This window comes from Gossypium arboreum, chromosome 10 (genome assembly GCF_025698485.1).
Source record: "Gossypium arboreum isolate Shixiya-1 chromosome 10, ASM2569848v2, whole genome shotgun sequence".
Lineage (NCBI taxonomy): Eukaryota > Viridiplantae > Streptophyta > Magnoliopsida > Malvales > Malvaceae > Gossypium > Gossypium arboreum.
The window spans coordinates 9,721,363-9,744,890 of NC_069079.1; the positions used below are offsets into that span (position 1 = coordinate 9,721,363).

Below are 23,528 nucleotides of genomic sequence, written 5' to 3' on the forward strand. Positions count from 1 at the left end.
AATTAAACCAGATTTGTTTAGGAGTGAAGTTTCTGTCTAATCCGATAAGATTGAAATAATTTCTAAATAAAACTATGTCCTTTGGAAGCAAATGCCTCAGTTTATTTACCTCAGTGCTGAGATTAGAGTACTTAATGATAATCATAAAAATTCACAACAGATATCCCTACTGCTAGTTCACAAGCAATACACAACATACATAAATGGAATAGTGAGTTCATTAAAGGATATGCGAGAACTCACTTGGCAATACAGAGAATTGTATCAAAACCTGGCAGCCAGTTCAATCAGCTCTTTGTACTCATCGCTTACAAATGACTTCACTTTGAGAGTAGGGTTTCCACCATCACCCTTCTCTGGGGACTCGTACTTTATCCCAATTACTGTTGCCAAACCTGTACAATCACAACGTCTCTCATTCATTCTAATCTATTTCGAAAGTAGCCATGTTTTGCTTTGTGTTCCAGCCCAGAAACTAGCATTTAAGGTCTGCATTAACCTAAATTGGATCTAAGGCAGCACCAAAAATAATAATGATAACTTAGAAGGCACGATATATTTGGGTTTCAAACATCTTCAAGGCGGCATAAAACATTAATGCAAATGAAGGAATTTTAGAATCTGCAAAACCTATTTACTTACGGACTCATTATTATTATTGCAATAAACTCTCAAATTAGGCATAAGGTGTGCTACAAAGTGATAGAACTCTGAAAATAAATATGATGAAATGACTTCAGGGTTAAGGGATACCCAAAATCAGATTGCCTCAAGCTTCTATCTGCATAACTTTCATAAACCATGGTGCCAGACTTCGGGCTAATATAATTTAGGCACTGATCTAAAATAATTTTGAGATTAAGGGTTGATACAACCAAGTTCAGTACAAATTATAATAATGAACTTAAAGTAATAATAAACTGAATATTTACAATGAATAAATTATAATTTATAATACACTAATGACTCTTGTAAAAACTCTAGTAAAAAATAAGACCCTCAAAATAAGCAAATAATTTTCCTTCTCTTTGCTTAGAATAAGTCATGAGAATGGCTAAATAAGCAGTTAATATTTTAATTTATAATGGCACACTAAACTCCTTGCATGGCAAAGAAACCAGAAGTGAAGGTACTCACTTGAATGTACACGTCCATATAAGAATCTTTCACCTTTCCAGAATTCCAAAGGTCTTGACCTGATCCTTGTGCTTCGCCTCCTCCCTTCAGGATCAAATGTTGTACCAGAACCTAGAAAGATAGAACTCAGCTTGTCATTCCAACAAAATTACTAAAGAGTTTTAGAGATGCAAGTTGAACTCTTGGTATTAGTAACACCTGCAAGGCTTTGTCTTCGAGAATGTTTTTTCCCCTTATGTTTATTGCATGGCTGACGTTTTATTTTGCCCTTCATATTCTGTTGCTCAATATAAAAAGTAGAAAAGAAAAAACATAACTTGAGAAATTTTCAAAAAATGAAATAAACCATAAACAGGCAACGTTTTACCCTTTTTTCAGTGAATAGAAGAAATGATTCCATTCATAGGTCTATAGGCATAGGCTAATAAAATATGAAGGGATTCCAGACGGTGAACTGAAGCATGCTAAGTAAATACAAACATCTAATAGAAACTAGCACTGACCCACAACCTTGTAACATTCTTTTATTCAAAATGACAATCAGCCATTGCCAGGTAAGGTAATACCCGAAAATACGTTTTGAATTTTCACCAAGACCCCAGATGCCCTTGGACTCCAAAAGAATACACATGCATCATGTTCGGTACGTAAAGCTTCCTACCAAGACTTCTAAATCAAGTTTCTGGCTTTACCTTTTTAATTAAAAGTAAAAGCAAAGCCATTTCCTCCATGGTGGTTTTAAATCAATCAAAACCTTAGGGAGTTAAGGACCAAACCTAAGTTGAGATTCACCACGATTTGATAATGATTATTCTTAGAAACTATAATAGAACAAGCTGCTTCTTATCTCATAGAGTTAACAACATTGTCTTTGTTAAGTGTCAATTGTAATTATTATAATGAGCTAAAAACAGCCAACAGAACACAATGTTTCCGAAATATGTGGTGAAGTTGCAGTGGAAAAAAAGGCAACAAACAATAATCCTACAATAGTTGAGGAGGAATTGCATCCGATTTCATTGCCATAAAATCAAAGTTTGAGATGCGAATTCTAAAAGGTTGGTAAATTATAGAAAACATTTTTGAGTTGACATCAATATGTTATATAGCTCTTGCAGCACTGAAAGAGAGAGAGAAAGTCGACCAGAGAACGCAAGACCGATAAAATTAAGCAAAATCAGAGAAAATAATCAACATTTCAAAGATACAAAGGTAATAGTATAGAAGCCCAAAAAAGCAGAATAGAACTCCCTACTCATGGAAGTTGACTGCTATATTAAATGGAAAAATAAGTAAGATAAATAATCTCGTGAGAGTACAAACCTTATGCAGCTGCTCACCACTTTCTGCAGCTTTCAAAGATCCATTCATAGAGCCGTCCTCATCAACAGCAGGACTAGATTCATCTGTTAGGGGAATGGAATTAGCACAAAGGAAACTAATAAATGGAAAACCATCAAATGCAATTCAATGACTAAGATAAATCTGATTCAAAATGTACCAAGTCCAAGACAACTAAAAGAAGAAAAATAATATTTACTGTGTAGGAATGACACAGTTCAAATCCCATAATATTAAATTTAGGAAAGATATTTCAATGATAATTTACTCAAAGCAAAACACCCGGTAAAATTAACTGATATTTTGGTTCTACTCCAAAAGTAGAAAATTGCTGCCTGAATTTGTATTAGGACTCGATAAGATCACATTTCTTTTCTAATTTATAATAGAACCAACAATGTGATGCATATGTTGAACTGATTGGGTAAATGGGTATATCAAATATAATTTATATCTTCAATGCAATTTGAGTATTCAACGGTACAAGGAAATTAGTTTTCACTAGCTATACAAGCCCAAGCATGAAAGTAAGAGAGCCCATTTGACAAGAATGTGCAAGGCTTCCAGGGAGCTGCCAAAAGGTCAGCATGAGAAGTATGGAAGGCATTAGGTCTTAAAATTCTACATCTTGCAGCAGTGACCTGAAGATCTCTTTGGAAGAAACCCTCCATGACAATAACAGGTAAGACCAACCAAAAGCACTAGACCATTAATGCATTAGCAATAAGCATAAGCTGCACACCTTTCTGTGGACTGTCAACTGAAATTCAGTTTTATTTCTCTTCCTCTTAATCAGGTGCTAAGCTAAGCATCATCAATTCATCGTAATTATGCAGGAAGAAGTCTCAAGACTATTCTAAAGGATCATAAGCTAATAGGCATTTAAATAAGTAGAGACTTAGTATGCCTTCAATTATCTGTGGTGTATTTTGGCATCGCATCTAGCCTAAAACTCACTGACAAGAAAAGCAGAGTGACAACCTAAAAGTAAAGCAAATGAAAACCGTGATATAGGTTATAACACCACTTAGCATCTGCCTCAGGGGTAGCCAAAGAGAACAACTAGGACATATCAGCTCATCTTGTCTAGTACAAATCCCCATGTTCAATTGAGATGGAATATGATCCTTCTGAACATATGCTAAAGACATGGAAACCAAGAAAAATGAATATTTGACTTCTTTCAGAGGATATGAAAGATCCCAAAGTACTCGTGAAAATTCTGGAAGCTACTCTAGTCGCAATTAACTAAGAAAATCCAGATGAATTTCTTTCTTTTATGTAATTTTTATGGTTTTGCTCCTCTATTCCAGTAGACATAAGTGATAAAAGGAAAAGGCTAATAAGCAAGAAACTTTCTTTCTAGTTTGCAAAAATCATAATAAAACAACTTTAAAAGACAATAAGTATTCTATTATTCAACCGATAAATGGGAAAAAATAAAAATAAATGAAGTTATAACTCAGGCATTTTAGCATCAGTCCTTTGCGTACCTGACTCTTTCTGAATGGCACCTGAATTATCAATGGTTAAGCCTTCCACATTAACTTGGGTCTGGGTAGAAACAACTGCTTCCGGTGGTATATTTTCCACCTGTTTTTTGTCACAACAATAGCTCATAGCAAAAATCAGTATGACAATTAGAAACAAAGATTTCCACTAAGCAGCAAATGACTATCTCTTGAAAACCCAGTAAAAACACTCACCCTTCCACCAAATTCATTTGGTTTGATTGTATGACTATCTGATGCAACTTCGGGCCTTCTTAAACTGTTATTCTCTAAGTTGGCCTGAGATCCACTAGAGACAACATTAATACGAGAATCAAAGCTTCTTGCATTATCATTTACAAATTTGTCTAAGAGGCCAGCAAAATCTCTCCCATCTAACTCGGAACTTGCATTAGCAGTCGCAGTTCGATTTGTTTCTAATAATGGAGACTTTAGCAAGTGAGAGTTGTTTTGTTCCTTTTTATGAACCTGCCTAGATTGTTTGTTGACACTTTCAATAGGAGATGCATTTCTCTTAGGTGGTTGATCGATACTATCAGTTGAAAAAGGTTCACTTTCTGGATCTGACAGCATCATCTGTTTATGTAGCAATGATATTGAAGCCAATGGATCTCTTGGAGGAGAAGGAGAAGCTAAATGATGAGCTGGACTTTCGGGCTGCTGTTGTGGCGTTTGTCTATCATTGTTGTGAGACACACTTAGTTCCTTTTCAGTATCAACCTGAACAGATTCTTTATTGTTAATTTCAATACCAGATGCATTTCTCACCGGTGATCGTCTAACATCATCAGTGGAAAACGGATCACTTAGTACATCAGACTGCAATTTTTGTTTCCTCAGCAATGATATTGAAGCCAATGGACTTCTCGGTGGAGTCAGAGAAGCTAAAAGATGAACTGAACTTTCAGCCTTTCGCTTTGGTGTCCTTTTACTGATCCCTTTGAACAAACTTTCTATGTCCGATAGTGAATTTCTAGGCTTGGCTAAGTTTTCTCTAGAAGCCTTCAAATCAATCCTTCGAATATCTTGCAAGTCAGGAAGGCATATTTTCTCCAGATCAATAGGTTTGATCTGCAATTGCTCTTGAAGAAGACTGATTGCCTCATTCCCATCACAAGTACTGGTAAGCAAATGATCCAGAAGATCATTAACCTTGTTCTCTGCATTAGTCACTAAGACAGAAAGCAGCAAGCAGATAGCATTATATTATTGCATACACATAACATGGGAACTTTGCAACATCATGGAAACAAACCGAACTGAAAACCAAGTACAGAAGAACTTTGCTGATTAGCTTTAGTCTTTTAAAGAAGACATCGAGAACAGGAGAGCAAGGACAGAAGAACATAACACCTTGGGACAAATCAACCTTCGTGACTTACCACTCAACTCCTCTTGAAATTCAACATTCTGGTCAGATTTTTCTGGTTGCGAATTGCAAACTGGACTGGGAATTTCCTCTTCGAAGCTTTCTACAGGGGAGATAGGAGTAGAATAGCGATGTTTATATTTAACCGACCTCCTGAACATAAAATCATAAGGCTATGTTGTATACATATACGTGTAGAACAATTTTATATAACACAAAACCAGTAACAGAAAACATTGATCGAACCGCAATATTCCAGGGCGACGAGGCCGTGCAGCCATGGACTGAATATTCTGATCCAAATCCATTAGAACACCACCTGTCTGCTTCTCTATTTCTCTTTTGGCATCTATATAACAATGCATACGTACATCAAAATGCTAAGTTCATAGAAATTTTAGCAGATTAAATTTCCCAACAAAAAAATTAAAACGAAATGGAGCAGAAAACTTACTTTCAGCCTTTTCAAAAGCAACAAAGAATTCTTCTGGATCATTGAATTTGTCGATGTCTATACTCGGTTCCAAACTCACAGTAGGCAGACTATCAAAAATTGAAGAAGTACAATAAAATTCAACTAACATTACCACAAAAAATGAAGGGGGGGGGGGGGAAGATTAAGTAAAATAAGCAATTTAAAACAATCATAACCTAGAGTTAGGTTTCAAAGAAAAACGAGGTCGTTTACGGCCTAGAGCCGGTCTTCGTTCTCTAGGATTTTCCAAAACTTCAGCATCGGAGCTTGACATATCCAAGTTCAAGAGCTCAGAACTATTATCTACAATTGCTTTGGCTTGCTCCATAAGCTTATCAGGACATTGCAATGGCTGAAAATATTGAAAAAAGGAAATCAAAACAAAATTAGTACATTTGTAACAGTGCAGAATAGCAGTAAGGTAATGTTAGGGCGGAGGAAACAGATAGAAACCATGGATTTGAGAAAATGGTGAAGGTGTTGAAGATCGTGGGGGTCATAAGGTGGAGGAGGGTTTGGAAAGGAAGCGAAGGTTCGAGGAAAGAGGGAGAGACCGGAATAAGCCTCTAACGGATCCGACGGGAGAGGCATTTCTTTGTTTTATTGTGGATTGATTGTTGCCTCTGTCGAATGGATCTGAGACGGAGACTGCAACTTTCCAAAGGGGATTTTGAGTTTGTAATTCGAAAAATAAAACTGAGCGGGAATGGATTTGGTTCAGCCATAAACCAACTTTTGGTATTTATACTTCTCAATTATTCTTAGTTAACTGCAATTAAATAGGATTGTAATTAATAATACAATTGTATAATTAAATTGAATGAAATAAGATTATAATAGTATTTTTGTGTTTGTTTAAATAGAATAAATATTCTAATAATATAAGGAAAAAATTGAAATTACTAAAGTATTCTTAAGAAATTTTTAAATAGATAATTATTGTTATTAAATTTTAATAGGATTATTATTAAAATAATTTAATCATATTTTAATATAATTATTATTGAATATAATTTAGTAAAAATATTAATATATAATTTAATAATATTTTAATATAATTATTTTTATATTAAATTATATTAAAATATTTTTAGTTTTATATTAAATTATATAAAATATTTTAAATATTTTATTTTTATATTTTCTAAGTCTAATTTTTAAATGGCTAATTTTAAAATTAATTTTGTTTTGTTACCTTTCTTTGGTGATGCTAAAAGAATAACTATTACAAAAAGTAATAGGAAAATAATGATCATTGAATTGAATTTGTGTTACATTTAACCAAACAAAAAATAGTTTATCATTGAATGAGTAAGGGGAATGCCCCAACCAAACATAATGTAATAGAATAGACTGTTATATAATTGAAAAGGTATAACAACTATTGATTAGATAGAATCGAATAAGTATTGTAATAGTATTTATGCGTTTAGTTGAGAAAATAGATTTATAATAACAAAAAAATAAAAATTCAAATAACAAATATGCCTCTAATAAATTAAATTATATTTTATTTTTACAAATTATTAAAAATCAAAAGTGTCAAATGTTGAAATGACAAATATGCCCTTTAATTTTTTATTAAAATATTAAAATCATTTAAAAATCTAAATGACTAATATACCGTTAAATATTTTTTAAATGCAAAAAAAATTGTGAAACCAATATAATATCATTTTTGTATTTGCACAACCTTATGTTTTATAAATTGATGATCCAAATTATACCATTTAAATACAATTACCAAATATTCAACATTATATTCCATTATATTTCATTTGAGGTTGAAAAGATTAAAATTTGTTTTCTTTTATCATGGTTTTTGAAGGGAAATACAGGTAAAGAAAAAACTCCCATATTTGGTGAAGAGTTTGAATAACCCATTCAAGCCCCGCACCACTAAATTGCTATTACGAGAAGGGCATGAATAATGTGGATGAATTGTCATTTCGCTAAATCATTCAGTCAAATAACCAAATCTCTGGATCATTGTAGCGCAAAGAATTGAGACGAAATGAATGCTCATTACGTTGAATCAAACGAGTTGTTAGTGTCTTTAAAATGTGAGGTTTTTAAAAGTTTAGTATATTTGTCAATTGAGTAATAGCTCGATCAGTATTGATATTGTTATTAGTGCAGGAGGACGTAAGTTCAAGTGTGCTAAATTGAATTATCTTTTTATTTTATGATTAAAAGGGACTATACTTAATTCTAAACATTGTATAAAAAATATAATACACTTACATTTATTAATAAAGGAAAATTTTATATTACTACTAAAAATATTTTTTAGCTAGTGCATTTTCGAATGAGTACTTAAAATTTGTTTTATCTTTTTTAAGATTTTTTTTTGTTTGTTAAAATTAAAGCATCCACATTACAGAGTGACTAATCCTTTCGACATATTACACTACTAAAATTTTCAAGCTCAATACAAATAAAATAAAAATTAAATTTAACTTCAACATCTATTTTTATTTGTTATTAAATTTAAGTATTAATATTTTTATATTGTAAGACATCATTATTGCTTTTTTATGTTTCCATTTATTTACTATCACATGGAAAGAATTTTTATGATTCAACAAAACCTATGTATTACTATATAGCAGAGGATTATCATTAATTAAGAGTGAGTTTGGATTGGCGTTGAGGTGTAATTGTTAGAATTTTAAATAATATCTAATATAAAATTAGAACTGTAAATCAGGATCTATCATGGCAATTCATCAAGAATAAATTAAGAATAAAACTGAATGCGGAAGCGTACCTGAATCCATAAATTCTTTGAAGTTTTACCGGATTTTGAGGATTTGATCTTTCAAATTAGCACACAAAAAATTCAAAGAATATTTGCTCTCTCTTTCCTAATGATGAGATATTAAAAAAGATATCTTGTATATAATTTGGGGACCATAACCCTAATATTTATAACATTGGGATATTAATTCTAATCAAATTCTAATTAGCCCATTATTAATTAGAATTTGATTAGAACTCAATTACTAAAGTATCTACACATATTTGACCCATACTTTATTTAATAATTAAAGCCCAATAAAATTTTAACCAAACTAGATCACTTCTAATTTGGGATAACCTATCATGATAGTAAATAATAACATGTAATTACCTTTATTATATAACAGAGGATTATCATTAATTAAGAGTGAGGTTGGATTGGCGTTGAGGTGTAATGCGGTGCATTTAACTTACTTTTTATCTTACGTTACAGTATTGCTATAATATTTAATTTCATCACCATCGCTGTTTTTACACTAATTGCAGGTAAACGCACTGTTCATCCAAACCCACCCTAAGAGAATGGCTACAAGGTTTTTTTAAGGATGTGTTTTGTAGTTTTTTTTTTGGAAGCATTTTTTACATGAAAAGCACTTTTGAACCAAAAGGAATGTTAAACGCAATTTTTCCATTAACACTTTTGACAGCTTAATTACGTTTTTAACCCTTTAACACATGGTATTTTTCCTTCTCTAGTTAATTGATTAAAAATATTTAAAACTTGTTTTCATATATCAAAATATTAACAAAAATTATAATAAATTATTTTCTACAATCTTATTAAAATATCATAATATTAACTAATTCGAACATTATTTAAATGTTTATTTGTTACTTTATAATACTATGTCTAAAATGAATATTTTATTTCTCAAAAGTACTTTTTGACAATAATACTAAACACTTAATCTTAAATCAAACTTTTTAAAAGTATTTCTCAAAATCACATTTCCAAATCACTTCTCAAAAGCAATGTTAAACTAGCTCTGAGATAACTAAAATAACTCACTTCCTAATGTCGCCACTGCTTCTTGCATCCCTAGGGATACAGAGACCAGATACTCTTACCTTTCACTTTCCTTACGATGAAGTCATAATCTAATTGATAAATATAGCCTAATTATTACCCTCCAACTGAAAGAGCGATTATAACCACTTAGTTGTCTATTTAGCTTGAAGATGTAATGATAAGCTTACTAGGGAAATAATTGGTGAATAAGGATGATATCTACAAGGGTCGAGTGAAGTTCACCTAAATGAAAACATTGTTCAATGAGTTACCAATAGACAATGTAACTGATGGAGAGTCCAACAAGCATGTTAGGGCATGCATATTGTATATCATCGAGGGAATTTAATGTCAAATAAGTTTGATAATCATTTTCATTGTATGGATCTACCCTTAATAAACACTTAATGAAAATTGTATCTTTTTTATTCGTCTAGGATGAAGGCTTCGACTGAATAGTCTTCTCTGCTATCTTCAAACTCATTTTTGCCAAATGTGAGCTCGTTTCGAACCGAAAAATTTTACACAAAATTATCAGTGGAGTAATTTGACAATTTCTTAAGATTTTTTGGGTTAAGTTGTAAATATGAAAAATACCTCTAGAAATTTTCTACAATAATTTATTCAAAGAAATTTTTCTCCACAATTTTCTCTTCAAGTGTGTGAAAAATAACAACCCATAGCTCTCTTTATATAGGGAGAGTTTAAAGAGTTCAACTATTATTAAACTTAATCACTTTAATATTAAATTAATATAATAATTATCAAGATAAATATTAGATTAAATTTAATATTAAATTTATTAAATTAATAAAACATTTATCTACATGATAAGTATTAGATTTAATTTAACATTAAATTAATAAAATACTATTAAGATAACTATTAAATTTAATTTAATATTAAAGCTATTAAATTATTATTTTTAAAATAATTAATCCGAAATAAAATTATTCGATAGAGTATGAGCGTGATCCTTTCATTGCTCAACCGCCAAAAGACCACTCGGCGATCACCGGAATGCCACCATTGCCGCTAGTGGCACCGTCGTGTCTGGTGGTGCCATCGCAGGCATGACACCCTCACGGCACCTCCGAGCCGGTTTCATTATTGTTAGTTCGGTCTGGGCCAGTGACTGGTCAACCAGCCCAATCCAGTCACTGGTTGAACCGTCAGCTTGGTTTCATAAACTAGGCTTAATTCAACCAATTTTTGGGTATCGGTATTAGTTTTGGGTTCACAGGCCCAATTTTCAAGTTCAATTACCTATTGGGTTAATTGTTTAACTTAAAAATTAATTTCCAAAAATATAATATTGATTTTAATTAATTTAATTTTACTTTATCAAAATTAACTTTCCTAAAAATCACTAAGATTTTCCAACTTATTTTTCAATGAAATTCTTTAATCAAATTATCTAGTTGAACAATTCCTACGGCTACCTAATTTAATTTCACACTGAATAAATTGACTCAATTAAATTATTTTCAAAGTCGTAGAATTTTTTTCTGATTCAAATGTAGTCCAATCAAGCTTTTGTTAAGCTAGCGGAATGACTAACCGGACATATATAATTAGGCTCGAGTAATTTCAATTATGTCCAAAAGCATCGTTCCGATAATTTGCAATTTAATTAATCATGGAGTCAGTTTATGTAACAGCCCGATTTTAGCTCAATCGAAACAGTAGTTTCAGAGCCACAAATCCGAGGTCATAAAATTATTTTAATATTATTTTCAGTGTTTATAGCATGTGATTATATATGTGTGAAAATTTCGTGAGCTAATTTTATCTTTTAATAGCTCAATTTGATGAAAGGACTAAATCGCGTAAAATGTAAAAGTTGCGTTCTAATTGTGTAAGTGTTTATTTGCTTTGATAAGTTAAATGTGAGGTCCTTATTATGTTATTAGACCAATGATAGTGGTGTTGGTCTTAAATGACCTTATAAAATGTGAATTATGCATTTAATTCATTAAGGTTAAAATGGTAATTATATAATTAAGTTAATTATAACAAAACATAACAAAATGGTTCATTATTTCTCATCTTTTTGAACTGAAATTAAAGAAAACAATAGGGTTTTAAATGCTTGAACCATTCGGCACTTGTGTGGCTTGATTAAGGTATGTATTTTGCTCGATTTTTGATGATTTTTATGCTTTTGTGATCGTTGCTTTGAGTACTAGCTAGCCCGTACCCTAATTTCTGAATTTTTTGATGAAATTTTGAGTTTCCATTGATGGTAGCTTGATGTTTTTGAATGTTGATGATGGAAAATGAATAATTGTTGATAGATATCTATGTTTTGTAAAGTGATTTTGAGTAAAAATACACATTAGGAATTCAATTGTGAAAAGTACAAATTATGTGGTTGAAATGTGAAATAAATGTGAAATATGGGTTGCTAGGGGCCTATATGAAATTCAACACACATGCGTTTGTAATGAATTGGTGTAATTTTTGTGTTTATTGAAATAAGGACTAAATTGTAAGAAATGTGAAAATTTAGAGCCAAAATACAAATTGGATTAAATATGTGTTTTTGGATGAAATTGATTCAGCTGGTGATTAAATGGCTTAATTTTGAATATATATAGATCAAGAACGAAAGAAATCAGACTTAGATCGAGGCAAGAACAAAGTACTCGATTAATCAGCTAGTTTCGTTATTTCTATGACCGAGGTAAGTTCATATGTAAATAAATGTCTTTAAATTGAATTATACATATTTAACTCTTATTGAATTATTGTGAATGTTGAATGAGCAAATACGAGCAAGAATCGACAGATTTATTACATCCGAAAGTCCCGTACGAACCATAGGAATAGTATAGGATACGAATATCATGACATTAGGTTACCGAGATGTAATTACATGTAAGACCATGTTTGGGACATTGACATTGTATTGTGATTACGTGTACATATATGGGACATTGGCATTGTTAATCAATTTCGTGTAATACCCTTTCTAGGACAGTGGCATCGATATGTAATAATGTGTAAGACCATATCTGGGATATGGCATTGTACGAGATATATGTGATTGCCGAGTATCCTTAACGATTTCGAACGGTTCAATGGGCAAAGTTAAGTTGAGAAAGAATGTGTGAATGAGTTAAATGGCTTAGGTACATACGAGATTCATATGAGTAATGAAAGGGAAGTAATTTATGAATTCAATTATGATACTGAATATGTGTACAATGAGAAAGGTTTGTGAATTTGTATGTGTTTAGCTATGCTTACCATATTTAATTTGATATGCAATTATTCATAAGATGACTTTATTTGTATATGGCTTACTAAGCTTTTAAAGCTTACTTTGTGTGTTCTTTCCATGTTTTTATAGATAATCAAAGCTAGCTCGGACTCAAGAATCATCAGGAACATTGTCACACTATTGATTGTCTCGTTGGTACTTTTGAAGCTTTGTATATATAGTGTATGGCATGTATAGACTAGTGTATGGCATGTATAAACTAGTGTCATTTTGGTATGTTTTGAGTTATAATATTAGCCATTTGTATTGGCTTGTGAAATGATGTAAATGTTGGTGTGTATGGCCATTTAGTTTGGCTTGAATTAGGTGTTTAGTAAGTAATTCATGATGTATAAGTTGTCATATGTTTTGGTTTGTTTGGTATGGTTATATGGTTTCTCAAGTAACTAGTTGTCATTTGGTGAGTTAATGCTTGAATGATGATATATTGTAGCTTGGTTTTGAGATGATGAAATAGTATGATTTAAAGTATGAAATAGATGATAAGATAATGAGGAAATGCATTTAGAAATTATGTAAGTTTGATGATTTTGGCATATTGATTTAGTATATTTTGGTTATGGATTTGAGTAGTTAAAAGAATGGTTTATAAATGGCATGAAATGTATATGAATTGGCATGTATTGGCTACCTATAAATGTATTGAAATGGTACCATATTGGTTGTTAGGTATGCTTGAGAAAAGGGTGGCAAATTAGCTTTGCAAATAGCCTATTTTTTTCCACATGGGTAGAGACACGGGCATGTGTCTTAGCCGTGTGCAACACACGATCATGCTATACGGTCGTGTGTCCCCTGGGGTACCCTTTCGAATTAAGTCAGTATACCCTACAAGCTTGACACGGCCTAGACACACGGACGTGTCTACTGGCCGTGTGTGGCATACGGGCTGGCACATGGGCGTGTGGTTGGCCGTGTAACCCAAGTCAGTAACCCCTCTAGTTTTCCCACGATCATGGCACACGGGCGTGTCTTTGGCCGTATGGTGCAAGTCAGAATGTATACCTTATTTTCACATGGCCTGTGACATAGGTGTGTCTAGTAGCCGTGTGAGGCACACGGCCTGTTCACACAGGCATGTGACCCTTAAATAATTGAAAATTTTATTAGTTTTCCAAAGTTTGAAAATGTTATCGGTTTAGTCTTGAACCACTTTTAAGCAACATTTAAGGTTTAGTATGACCTTATAAGGGACAATGTGGATGAGTTAAATGGATATTGATTATGAATGCATAAATGTATGTGAATGATGTGTATTATCCGATAATACATCATAACCCTATTCTGGCGACGAATACGAGTTAGGGGTGTTACAGTCTACAATAAGTACCATGATTGAAAACTCCTTATTATATACTCTTTATGTAAGTAATTCATCCAACTGCTTTATCCATTGACCTTGTCATGTGTATTATCCGGTAATACCTCGTAACCCTATTCTGGCAACGAATACGGGTTAGGGGTGTTACAGTCTACAATAAGTATCATGATTGGAAACTCCTTATTATATACTCTTTATGTAAGTAATTCATCCAACTACTTTATCCATTGACCTTGTCATGTGTATGACCCTTATATAATATCATTTATTCATTTAAGTTAAATTCATTCACTCAATACAATTTTATTTTATCTCATTATTGTCATTGTGTCTTCTTAATGATTAATATGATCACTGTCAACAAATGACTGTGATAAATTACTTGTTTGAGAATAAGCAACTTGTGACCACGTTCCATATTTATCAATTCACATAATGCCAATGAGAGGATTCGTTAACTCTTTAATCAAGCTATGAATTCCATTGTTACTAGTAAAGTCATGCCACACACCAGTCATATACCCAACAAACCATTTATAAGCTCGATTATCTTTAGAGCACAAGCCTCAATTTATATTAAAGTAAATGAGTTACATACGCATGGTCACTGACTAACTCATGATTTGTAGTAAATCACATCGTGAATGTCACAAGTGAATTAATTCATAAACCGATTAAGAATTAATTCATCTTGGGTCCAGTCCAATCTATCATTCTTCCAATGAATACATCTATGTCTTCACCCATGGAGTCAACTGCTCCGATAGCCAAGACTAATCATCTTCCTAGTTGGAACTATAAATGACATATCGTAATAGTCATTATAGAAGACACTTCGGAATAGTCACTATTGTAGTTAACATGTAATTGTTTTTTATATATTTGAACGATGAATAAATAAACTTCACATTCCACTGTTATGTCTTTTATATTTCTGTCTTTCATATTTTTGCATGCATAACTAAATTGTGGCAAGCAAATATTAGCTCATTGATTGTCTTAGTTCAAACTAATGATAAGTGGCACTGTAAGAACGTTTACATTGCGAGAAAGACAACTTACTTCAATAGTTAATCTAAACGAGACCGTAATCCTGTAAAAGAATCAAAGTGAGCATTTGATTCAAATATTGAGAAGGATATTATGTTGTCTACAATTCTAATTGAGGGGATGACTAGTCTTGGCTATCAGAGTAGTTGACTCCACGGGTAAAGACATAGATATGTTCATTGAAAGAATGATACATTGGACTGGACCCAAGATGAGTTAATTCTGAATCCATTTGTGAAATTCATGGTGTGATTTACCTAAATTATGAGTTAGTTACTTACCTTACTTATGTAACTCATGTGCTTTAATATAAGTGGAGGCTTATGCTTTAAAGATGATCGAGTCAATAGCCGGTATGTTGGTATATGACTTGTGTATGACATGGCTTTACTAGTAATAGTGGAATTCGTAGCTCAATTAAAGAGTTAACGATATCCTCTTATTGGCATTGTGTGAATTGATAAACATGGAACGTGACCATGAGTTAATTGTTTTCGAATGAGCAATTTATCATTGTAATTTGTTGACAACGATCATATTTCATTAAGAAGACACAATGGTGACAATGAGATAAAATAGGATTGTATTGAGTGAGCGAATTTAACTCAAAAGAATCAATGATATTATATGAGGGTAACACACACATGACAAGGTCATTGGACAAAACAGTTGGATGAATTGCATTGTAAAGAGTATATATTAAGGAGTTTTCAATCATGGTACTTCTTGTGGACTGATTCCATAATTAAGTAATTGCCAATTATCAAAACGATGCTTCTGGACATAATTGCAATTACTAGAGCCTAATTCTATATATCCGATTGGTCCCTCCGCTAGCTCAACAAAAGCTTGATCGGACTGCTTTTGAATTAGAATAAAATTCTATGACTTTGGAAATAATTTAATTGAGCCGATTAATTTAATGTAGAGTTAAATTGGGCAGTCGTAAGAATTGTTCAACTAGAGAATTTAATTAAAAAATTTTCTTGAAAAATTAATTTGAAAAATCTAAGTGATTTTTGGGAAAATTAATTTTGGTCAAGTAAAATTAAATTAATCAAATTAATTAAAATTACTATGATATTTTTAGAAATTAATTTCAAGTCAAACAATTGGCCCAATGGGTATTGAACTTGAACATTGGACCTGAAATTGTTAATTGGGCCCGGTAGCCCAAAACTGAGACTAAGACCTAAAGCTGGTCAAACTGGGCCTAGTATGTGAAATCGGGCCCAAGGTCCAATTGGTGGGACTGTCATTGGCCCGACCAAACCGATAGAAATCGAACCAGCTCGGGGTGTCGGCTGCTATGATGGCGACATTCCGGTGGCCGACAAATGGTCGACGGTTGTGGGTTTTTAGTGGTTGAGTAGTGTAAGAATTACATTCCTACTGGGACACTACTAGAGAATATTTGATTTTAGATTAACTATTCCAAAAGTAATATTATTTTAATATATATAATATTTAATTTAATTTAATACTATTAAGGTAAGTACTAAATTAAATTTAATATTTAAATGATTAAGTTTAATTATAGTTGAATTCTTTAAACCTCCATATATAAAGAGAGCCTTGGGTCATTATTTTTTCACACACTTGAATTCAAGAGAAAGTTGTAGAAAGAAATTTTTTTGAAGAAATTATTTCATAAAATTTCTAAAGATATTTTTCTTATTTACAACTTGGCGAAAAAATTTAGAGAAATTACAAAATTACCTCACTGGTAATTTTTTTGAAATATTTTCTAATTTGAAACGAGCCTACACTAAGCAACATGAGCTTAAGGATAGCAGGGAATACCACTCGATCGAAGTGTTCATCCTAAATGAATCGAAAAGGAACAATTTTAATTTAGTATTTATTACTTTAGATATCACAACTAAGTTCTTATTTTGGAAAAAAATTAAAAACTTTAGTTTTCCCTAAATTTATTTTCCATTGCGTTTTCCAAACATGATTTTCCAACATTATGATATTTAAGCCTAATTAAGTGAACCCATGTATTAAATTTTTAATTATAAAGGTTTATCAATTTTCCATTAATGAGTTTAAATAAGTTTGAAGATTGATAGTGATAAAATCATAAAATATTATGTTAAGATTATGTTAGGACTATGTTAGAAAATAGTGAAAAGTATTGGATTAAGTTAGAAATTGAGTTAAGTCCTTTATTTAATTTTATGGCATTAGGTACCAAATTGAATAGAATGGAAACTATTGAAAAATTATGCTATATATTGAAAGTACGAGGTCCCTAGTAAATGAATTTGAAGTCAAATTTTGATTCAAAATAGAATATTGATAGATACAAGCTTTTTGAACATTAAGGTAAAAATGGACATATTTGTAAAGAATGCAATTATACTTGATTGTTAGTTGTACCTTTTTTCATGTGAACTAATACCATTTCTTTAAAGAAAATATTGTGCGTAGCTAAAGATGAGGTAAGGACATCGAGGACAAAAGCAAAAGGGCAACATTTATGGTTTCGATTTGTGTTAGCATGATTTACTTTCTTTATATATATTTATTAAATAATTAATTTAATAAAATATTAACAATAAAGATAGTTAAGTTTTGATGAAATTGAACATGAAAGATGGATTAAAAATGATTAAATTAATAATAGATTAATTTGAAAAGTGTAACTATTTCCATGATCCTTGGTGAAACTAACAACAAAGTAAATGCCTTTGTTGACATATATATACGTGTGTAAGGTAATTAAGTGATTGAACTTAGATAAATTTCGCTAAAATATAATGAATTGAATTATAGTAATATTATTAAGGGTCAGTTTAACATTGCTTCTTAAAAACACTTTTGGGCCAAAAAACACTTTTGAGCAAAAATTAAAATTTTTTGCTTCTACTTTTGACTAAAAAAGTGCTTTGCAAAGTATTTTTTTTTATCCCAAAAGCACTTCTGAAAAGCTCAAAAGCATCTTGTTTAGCAATACTTTTATCTCAAAAGTGTTTTTTAGCCCAAAAATGCTTTTGAGAAGCAATGTTAGACTAACCTTAAATGAAACAAGTTATACCATGTTAGTTCAATTGATCATGGTAGCATCTACTATAAAAGTACAAAGAAAAAAGTAAATGACAAAATGATAATACTTGATTTTGTGGAAGGTAAAATAACTTTGGGGAATTAAGGTACACATATATGTATATTTATATTTTTATTGTGACTTGGTGATTCATTGAATTAATATGTATATGTATATGTATATGTATATGTATATGTATATGTATAATTATGTTGTACTCTCATAATTTGATTTTAATTATGCTTCAATACATAAAAATAATTGAATGATAATGGTGACGAATATAACTTAAGGTACTTATGTACTAAACTACTTGATTTCCATTGAAATATGTCGAAATGTGTGTACATTTGTGAGTGTGAAAATCGTATTATGGTAATATTATAATATCTGTTTTATAATATGTTTTGATGATCATTGGTATTTATTAATGCCCTATTAACGATGTCGGATAGAGTTACGAGTATAATTGGCATGCCATAGTGTCCGCTTTTGATAGGTGGGAGATTTAATGTTGAGCATGTATCATATTGTGATAATTCTCTAATATCTTGAGGGTTGAAAATGTTGGATCTAATACCCTAAGTGTAGTATTTTGTCTCACGACACTTGTAATGTTTTTAAACAAATTGGTTAATTATGAATTACATTAATACCCATTGCATATTGTCCTCACGTGGTTTTTGCATGTAAAGCGAAATAGAAGCAAATATTAGCTCACTTGGTGTCCAATGTTTAACTAATACTAGTCAAGATACGTGGTCGGATCGTAATACTGAAAGAAAACTTATATTAGTAAAAGAACCTAAACATGTCCATAGTCTAATCGAAATGAGCAAACTGATTAAAAGACTAATATGCCATCTATCAAGTCCAATTGGGGAGATGCCTTGTCTTGGGCATCAAACAAATGACTCCCAAAAGATAGAAACATAGATGTGGTCAAATTGAACCCAAGAAGAATAGATTCAAATTGTTTATGAATCGGCCCAAGGTCCAATTGGTGGGACTGTCATTGGCCCGACCAAACCGATAGAAATCGAACCAGCTCGGGGTGTCGGCTGCTATGATGGCGACATTCCGTGGCCGACAAATGGTCGACGGTTGTGGGTTTTAGTGGTTGAGTAGTGTAAGAATTACATTCCTCTTGGGACACTACTAGAGAATATTTGATTTTAGATTAACTATTCCAAAAGTAATATTATTTTAATATATATAATATTTAATTTAATTTAATACTATTAAGGTAAGTACTAAATTAAATTTAATATTTAAATGATTAAGTTTAATTATAGTTGAATTCTTTAAACCTCCATATATAAAGAGAGCCTTGGGTCATTATTTTTCACACACTTGAATTCAAGAGAAAGTTGTAGAAAGAAATTTTTTGAAGAAATTATTTCATAAAATTTCTAAAGATATTTTTCTTATTTACAACTTGGCGAAAAATTTAGAGAAATTACAAAATTACCTCACTGGTAATTTTTTGAAATATTTTCTAATTTGAAACGAGCCTACACTAAGCAACATGAGCTTAAGGATAGCAGGAATACCACTCGATCAAGTGTTCATCCTAAATGAATCGAAAAGGAACAATTTTAATTTAGTATTTATTACTTTAGATATCACAACTAAGTTCTTATTTTGGAAAAAAATTAAAAACTTTAGTTTTCCCTAAATTTATTTTCCATTGCGTTTTCCAAACATGATTTTCCAACATTATGATATTTAAGCCTAATTAAGTGAACCCATGTATTAAATTTTTAATTATAAAGGTTTATCAATTTTCCATTAATGAGTTTAAATAAGTTTGAAGATTGATAGTGATAAAATCATAAAATATTATGTTAAGATTATGTTAGGACTATGTTAGAAAATAGTGAAAAGTATTGGATTAAGTTAGAAATTGAGTTAAGTCCTTTATTTAATTTTATGGCATTAGGTACCAAATTGAATAGAATGGAAACTATTGAAAAATTATGCTATATATTGAAAGTACGAGGTCCCTAGTAAATGAATTTGAAGTCAAATTTTGATTCAAAATAGAATATTGATAGATACAAGCTTTTTGAACATTAAGGTAAAAAATGGACATATTTGTAAAGAATGCAATTATACTTGATTGTTAGTTGTACCTTTTTTTCATGTGAACTAATACCATTTCTTTAAAGAAAATATTGTACGTAGCTAAAGATGAGGTAAGGACATCGAGGGACAAAAGCAAAAGGGGCAACAGACGATGGTTTCGATTTGTGTTAGCATGATTTACTTTCTTTATATATATTTATTAAATAATTAATTTAATAAAATATTAACAATAAAGATAGTTAAGTTTTGATGAAATTGAACATGAAAGATGGATTAAAAATGATTAAATTAATAATAGATTAATTTGAAAAGTGTAACTATTTCCATGATCCTTGGTGAAACTAACAACAAAGTAAATGCCTTTGTTGACATATATATACGTGTGTAAGGTAATTAAGTGATTGAACTTAGATAAATTTCGCTAAAATATAATGAATTGAATTATAGTAATATTATTAAGGGTCAGTTTAACATTGCTTCTTAAAAACACTTTTGGGCCAAAAACACTTTTGAGCAAAATTAAAATTTTTGCTTCTACTTTTGACTAAAAAGTGCTTTGCAAAGTATTTTTTTATCCCAAAAGCACTTCGAAAAGCTCAAAAGCATCTTGTTTAGCAATACTTTTATCTCAAAAGTGTTTTTTAGCCCAAAAATGCTTTTGAGAAGCAATGTTAGACTAACCTTAAATGAAACAAGTTATACCATGTTAGTTCAATTGATCATGGTAGCATCTACTATAAAAGTACAAAGAAAAAAGTAAATGACAAAATGATAATACTTGATTTTGTGGAAGGTAAAATAACTTTGGGGAATTAAGGTACACATATATGTATATTTATATTTTTATTGTGACTTGGTGATTCATTGAATTAATATGTATATGTATATGTATATGTATATGTATATGTATATGTATAATTATGTTGTACTCTCATAATTTGATTTTAATTATGCTTCAATACATAAAATAATTGAATGATAATGGTGACGAATATAACTTAAGGTACTTATGTACTAAACTACTTGATTTCCATTGAAATATGTCGAAATGTGTGTACATTTGTGAGTGTGAAAATCGTATTATGGTAATATTATAATATCTGTTTTATAATATGTTTTGATGATCATTGGTATTTATTAATGCCCTATTAACGATGTCGGATAGAGTTACGAGTATAATTGGCATGCCATAGTGTCCGTTTTGATAGGTGGGAGATTTAATGTTGAGCATGTATCATATTGTGATAATTCTCTAATATCTTGAGGGTTGAAAATGTTGGATCTAATACCCTAAGTGTAGTATTTTTGTCTACGTACACTTGTAATGTTTTTAAACAAATTGGTTAATTATGAATTACATTAATACCCATTGCATATTGTCCTCACGTGGTTTTTGCATGTAAAGCGAAATAGAAGCAAATATTAGCTCACTGGTTGTCCAATGTTTAACTAATACTAGTCAGTATTACGTGGTCGGATCGTAATACGGAAAGAAAACTTATATTAGTAAAAGAACCTAAACATGTCCATAGTCTAATCAGAAATGAGCAAACTGATTAAAAGACTAATATGCCATCTATCAAGTCCAATTGGGGAGATGCCTTGTCTTGGGCATCGAAACAAATGACTCCCAAAAGATAGAAACATAGATGTGGTCAAATTGAACCCAAGAAGAATAGATTCTGAAATTCGTTTATGAATTTATTCACTTGTGATGTTCAAAGTGTAACATACCTTAATCCTGAGTGGATGGCAGACTATGTATGCATGACTTGTGTAGTTTGATATAAGTAAAAGTCTGAGTTCAAATAAATAAGGAACCAAAAGCTAGTGCATTGGGTATACGACTTCTACAATATGTAGCGTTATTCACAATAATGGAACTCATAGCCCGAGATATGGGTAAAAGATATCCTCTCATTGGCATTACATGATAGATGAAAAAATAAATGTAGCCATGAATCATTCGTATTTGTGATGAATGACATGATTACTATTTAATAGTAACTTACTTTTCATGAAAGAAGATGTAATGGTTATCATGAGATAAAATAGGATCATTCTGGGAGAATGAATTTATTCTAAAAAGATTAATAATATCCTATGAGGGTAACACACTTATGACAAAGTCATTGGATGAACATTGAGCGAGTTACTTCCGTAATGATATGTCATTAGGGAGAGCTCAGCCACGATACAGTCACGATACTATGGTGTAATAACTTCGTGACTAAATGAGCTTATAATTAATAGGCGAAAAGCTAGAACTTAATTATAAATCATTTGAACCCTAATCACATATGTCCAATCGGTCCCTCTGCTAGCTCATTGAAATCATAAATGAATTGCATGTTAAATAAAATGAACATAAATGGATGGAAATGGCAAAGTTAGAGAAATGTGAAACATTTGGAAATGAGTGTGGTTTTCTCTAAATGGAAATGAGCTAAAAATTTAATTTATGGTTTTTTGAATTATTATTTAATTAATTAGTTAAATAATTGAAGCTCAAAAATGAAAATAAACTAATTGGTCATAGTGAATCCGTCGAATATAGAAATATTAAATACGTTTTCTCATAGATTATTTTACGGTAAAGTTTTCATGATTTTAATGGAATTAAAATTGAGTTGAGAAAAATATTTAATTGGGAAATCTTATATTTATTTTGGAAAATAGAAAACAAGTATTGGGTTGGATTGAATTATAAAGTACTGAATTAAAATTCTGAGAAATACTTATAATTGGACCCGAAACGGGAAAGACCCAAAAGCCTCTCATGATGATGCATGGGACGACAAACCCTAGTTTATTTAACTAGGGTTGTCACCCTTTAATCCTAGTTAGACTGAGTTAGTTTTTCTATTGAAATAGATGTCTACAATTCAATAAAGGTTTCACTTCTTCTTCCTATAAATAGATGGCACCAATAGAGCTACAGAGAGAACTTTGAGATATTATTATTTTGCTCGAAAATAGTGAAAATTTATTTTCTAAGTATAAATTCTATTTTCCAGAATAACAATTCTATCGATTTTTATTAAAGAGAGTTTTGTTTTCCCACTAAAAGTAAAGAATTTTTTTGGT

At 31.0% G+C, this 23,528-nt stretch overlaps 1 protein-coding gene across 1 annotated transcript; it reads right to left on the reverse strand.

The window, feature by feature from the left end:
• Positions 1-29: 29 nt before the first annotated feature.
• LOC108487251 (centromere protein C) lies at positions 30-6,592 on the reverse strand. Its single transcript, XM_017791546.2, has 11 exons — positions 6,287-6,592; positions 6,010-6,185; positions 5,813-5,901; positions 5,605-5,707; positions 5,372-5,511; positions 4,185-5,161; positions 3,972-4,071; positions 2,461-2,543; positions 1,336-1,414; positions 1,138-1,248; positions 30-395 (listed from the first exon to the last, which is right to left on the reverse strand). The coding sequence occupies exons 1-11, from the start codon at positions 6,422-6,424 to the stop codon at positions 265-267; spliced, it is 2,127 nt and encodes a 708-aa protein (XP_017647035.1). The 5' UTR covers positions 6,425-6,592; the 3' UTR covers positions 30-264.
• Between the last annotated feature and the right edge of the window lie 16,936 nt (positions 6,593-23,528).

What these genes read in the sequence shown, in the direction of transcription:
- LOC108487251 (XM_017791546.2), bottom strand. Translation starts at nt 6,424, where the DNA reads ATGCCTCTCCCGTCGGATCCGTTAGAGGCTTATTCCGGTCTCTCCCTC. An exon ending in ACCATTTTCTCAAATCCATG is followed by an intron (nt 6,186 to 6,286) that starts GTTTCTATCTGT and finishes CAATATTTTCAG; the next exon opens with CCATTGCAATGTCCTGATAA. An exon ending in TGCCATTCAGAAAGAGTCAG is followed by an intron (nt 2,544 to 3,971) that starts GTACGCAAAGGA and finishes TTCCCCTAACAG; the next exon opens with ATGAATCTAGTCCTGCTGTT.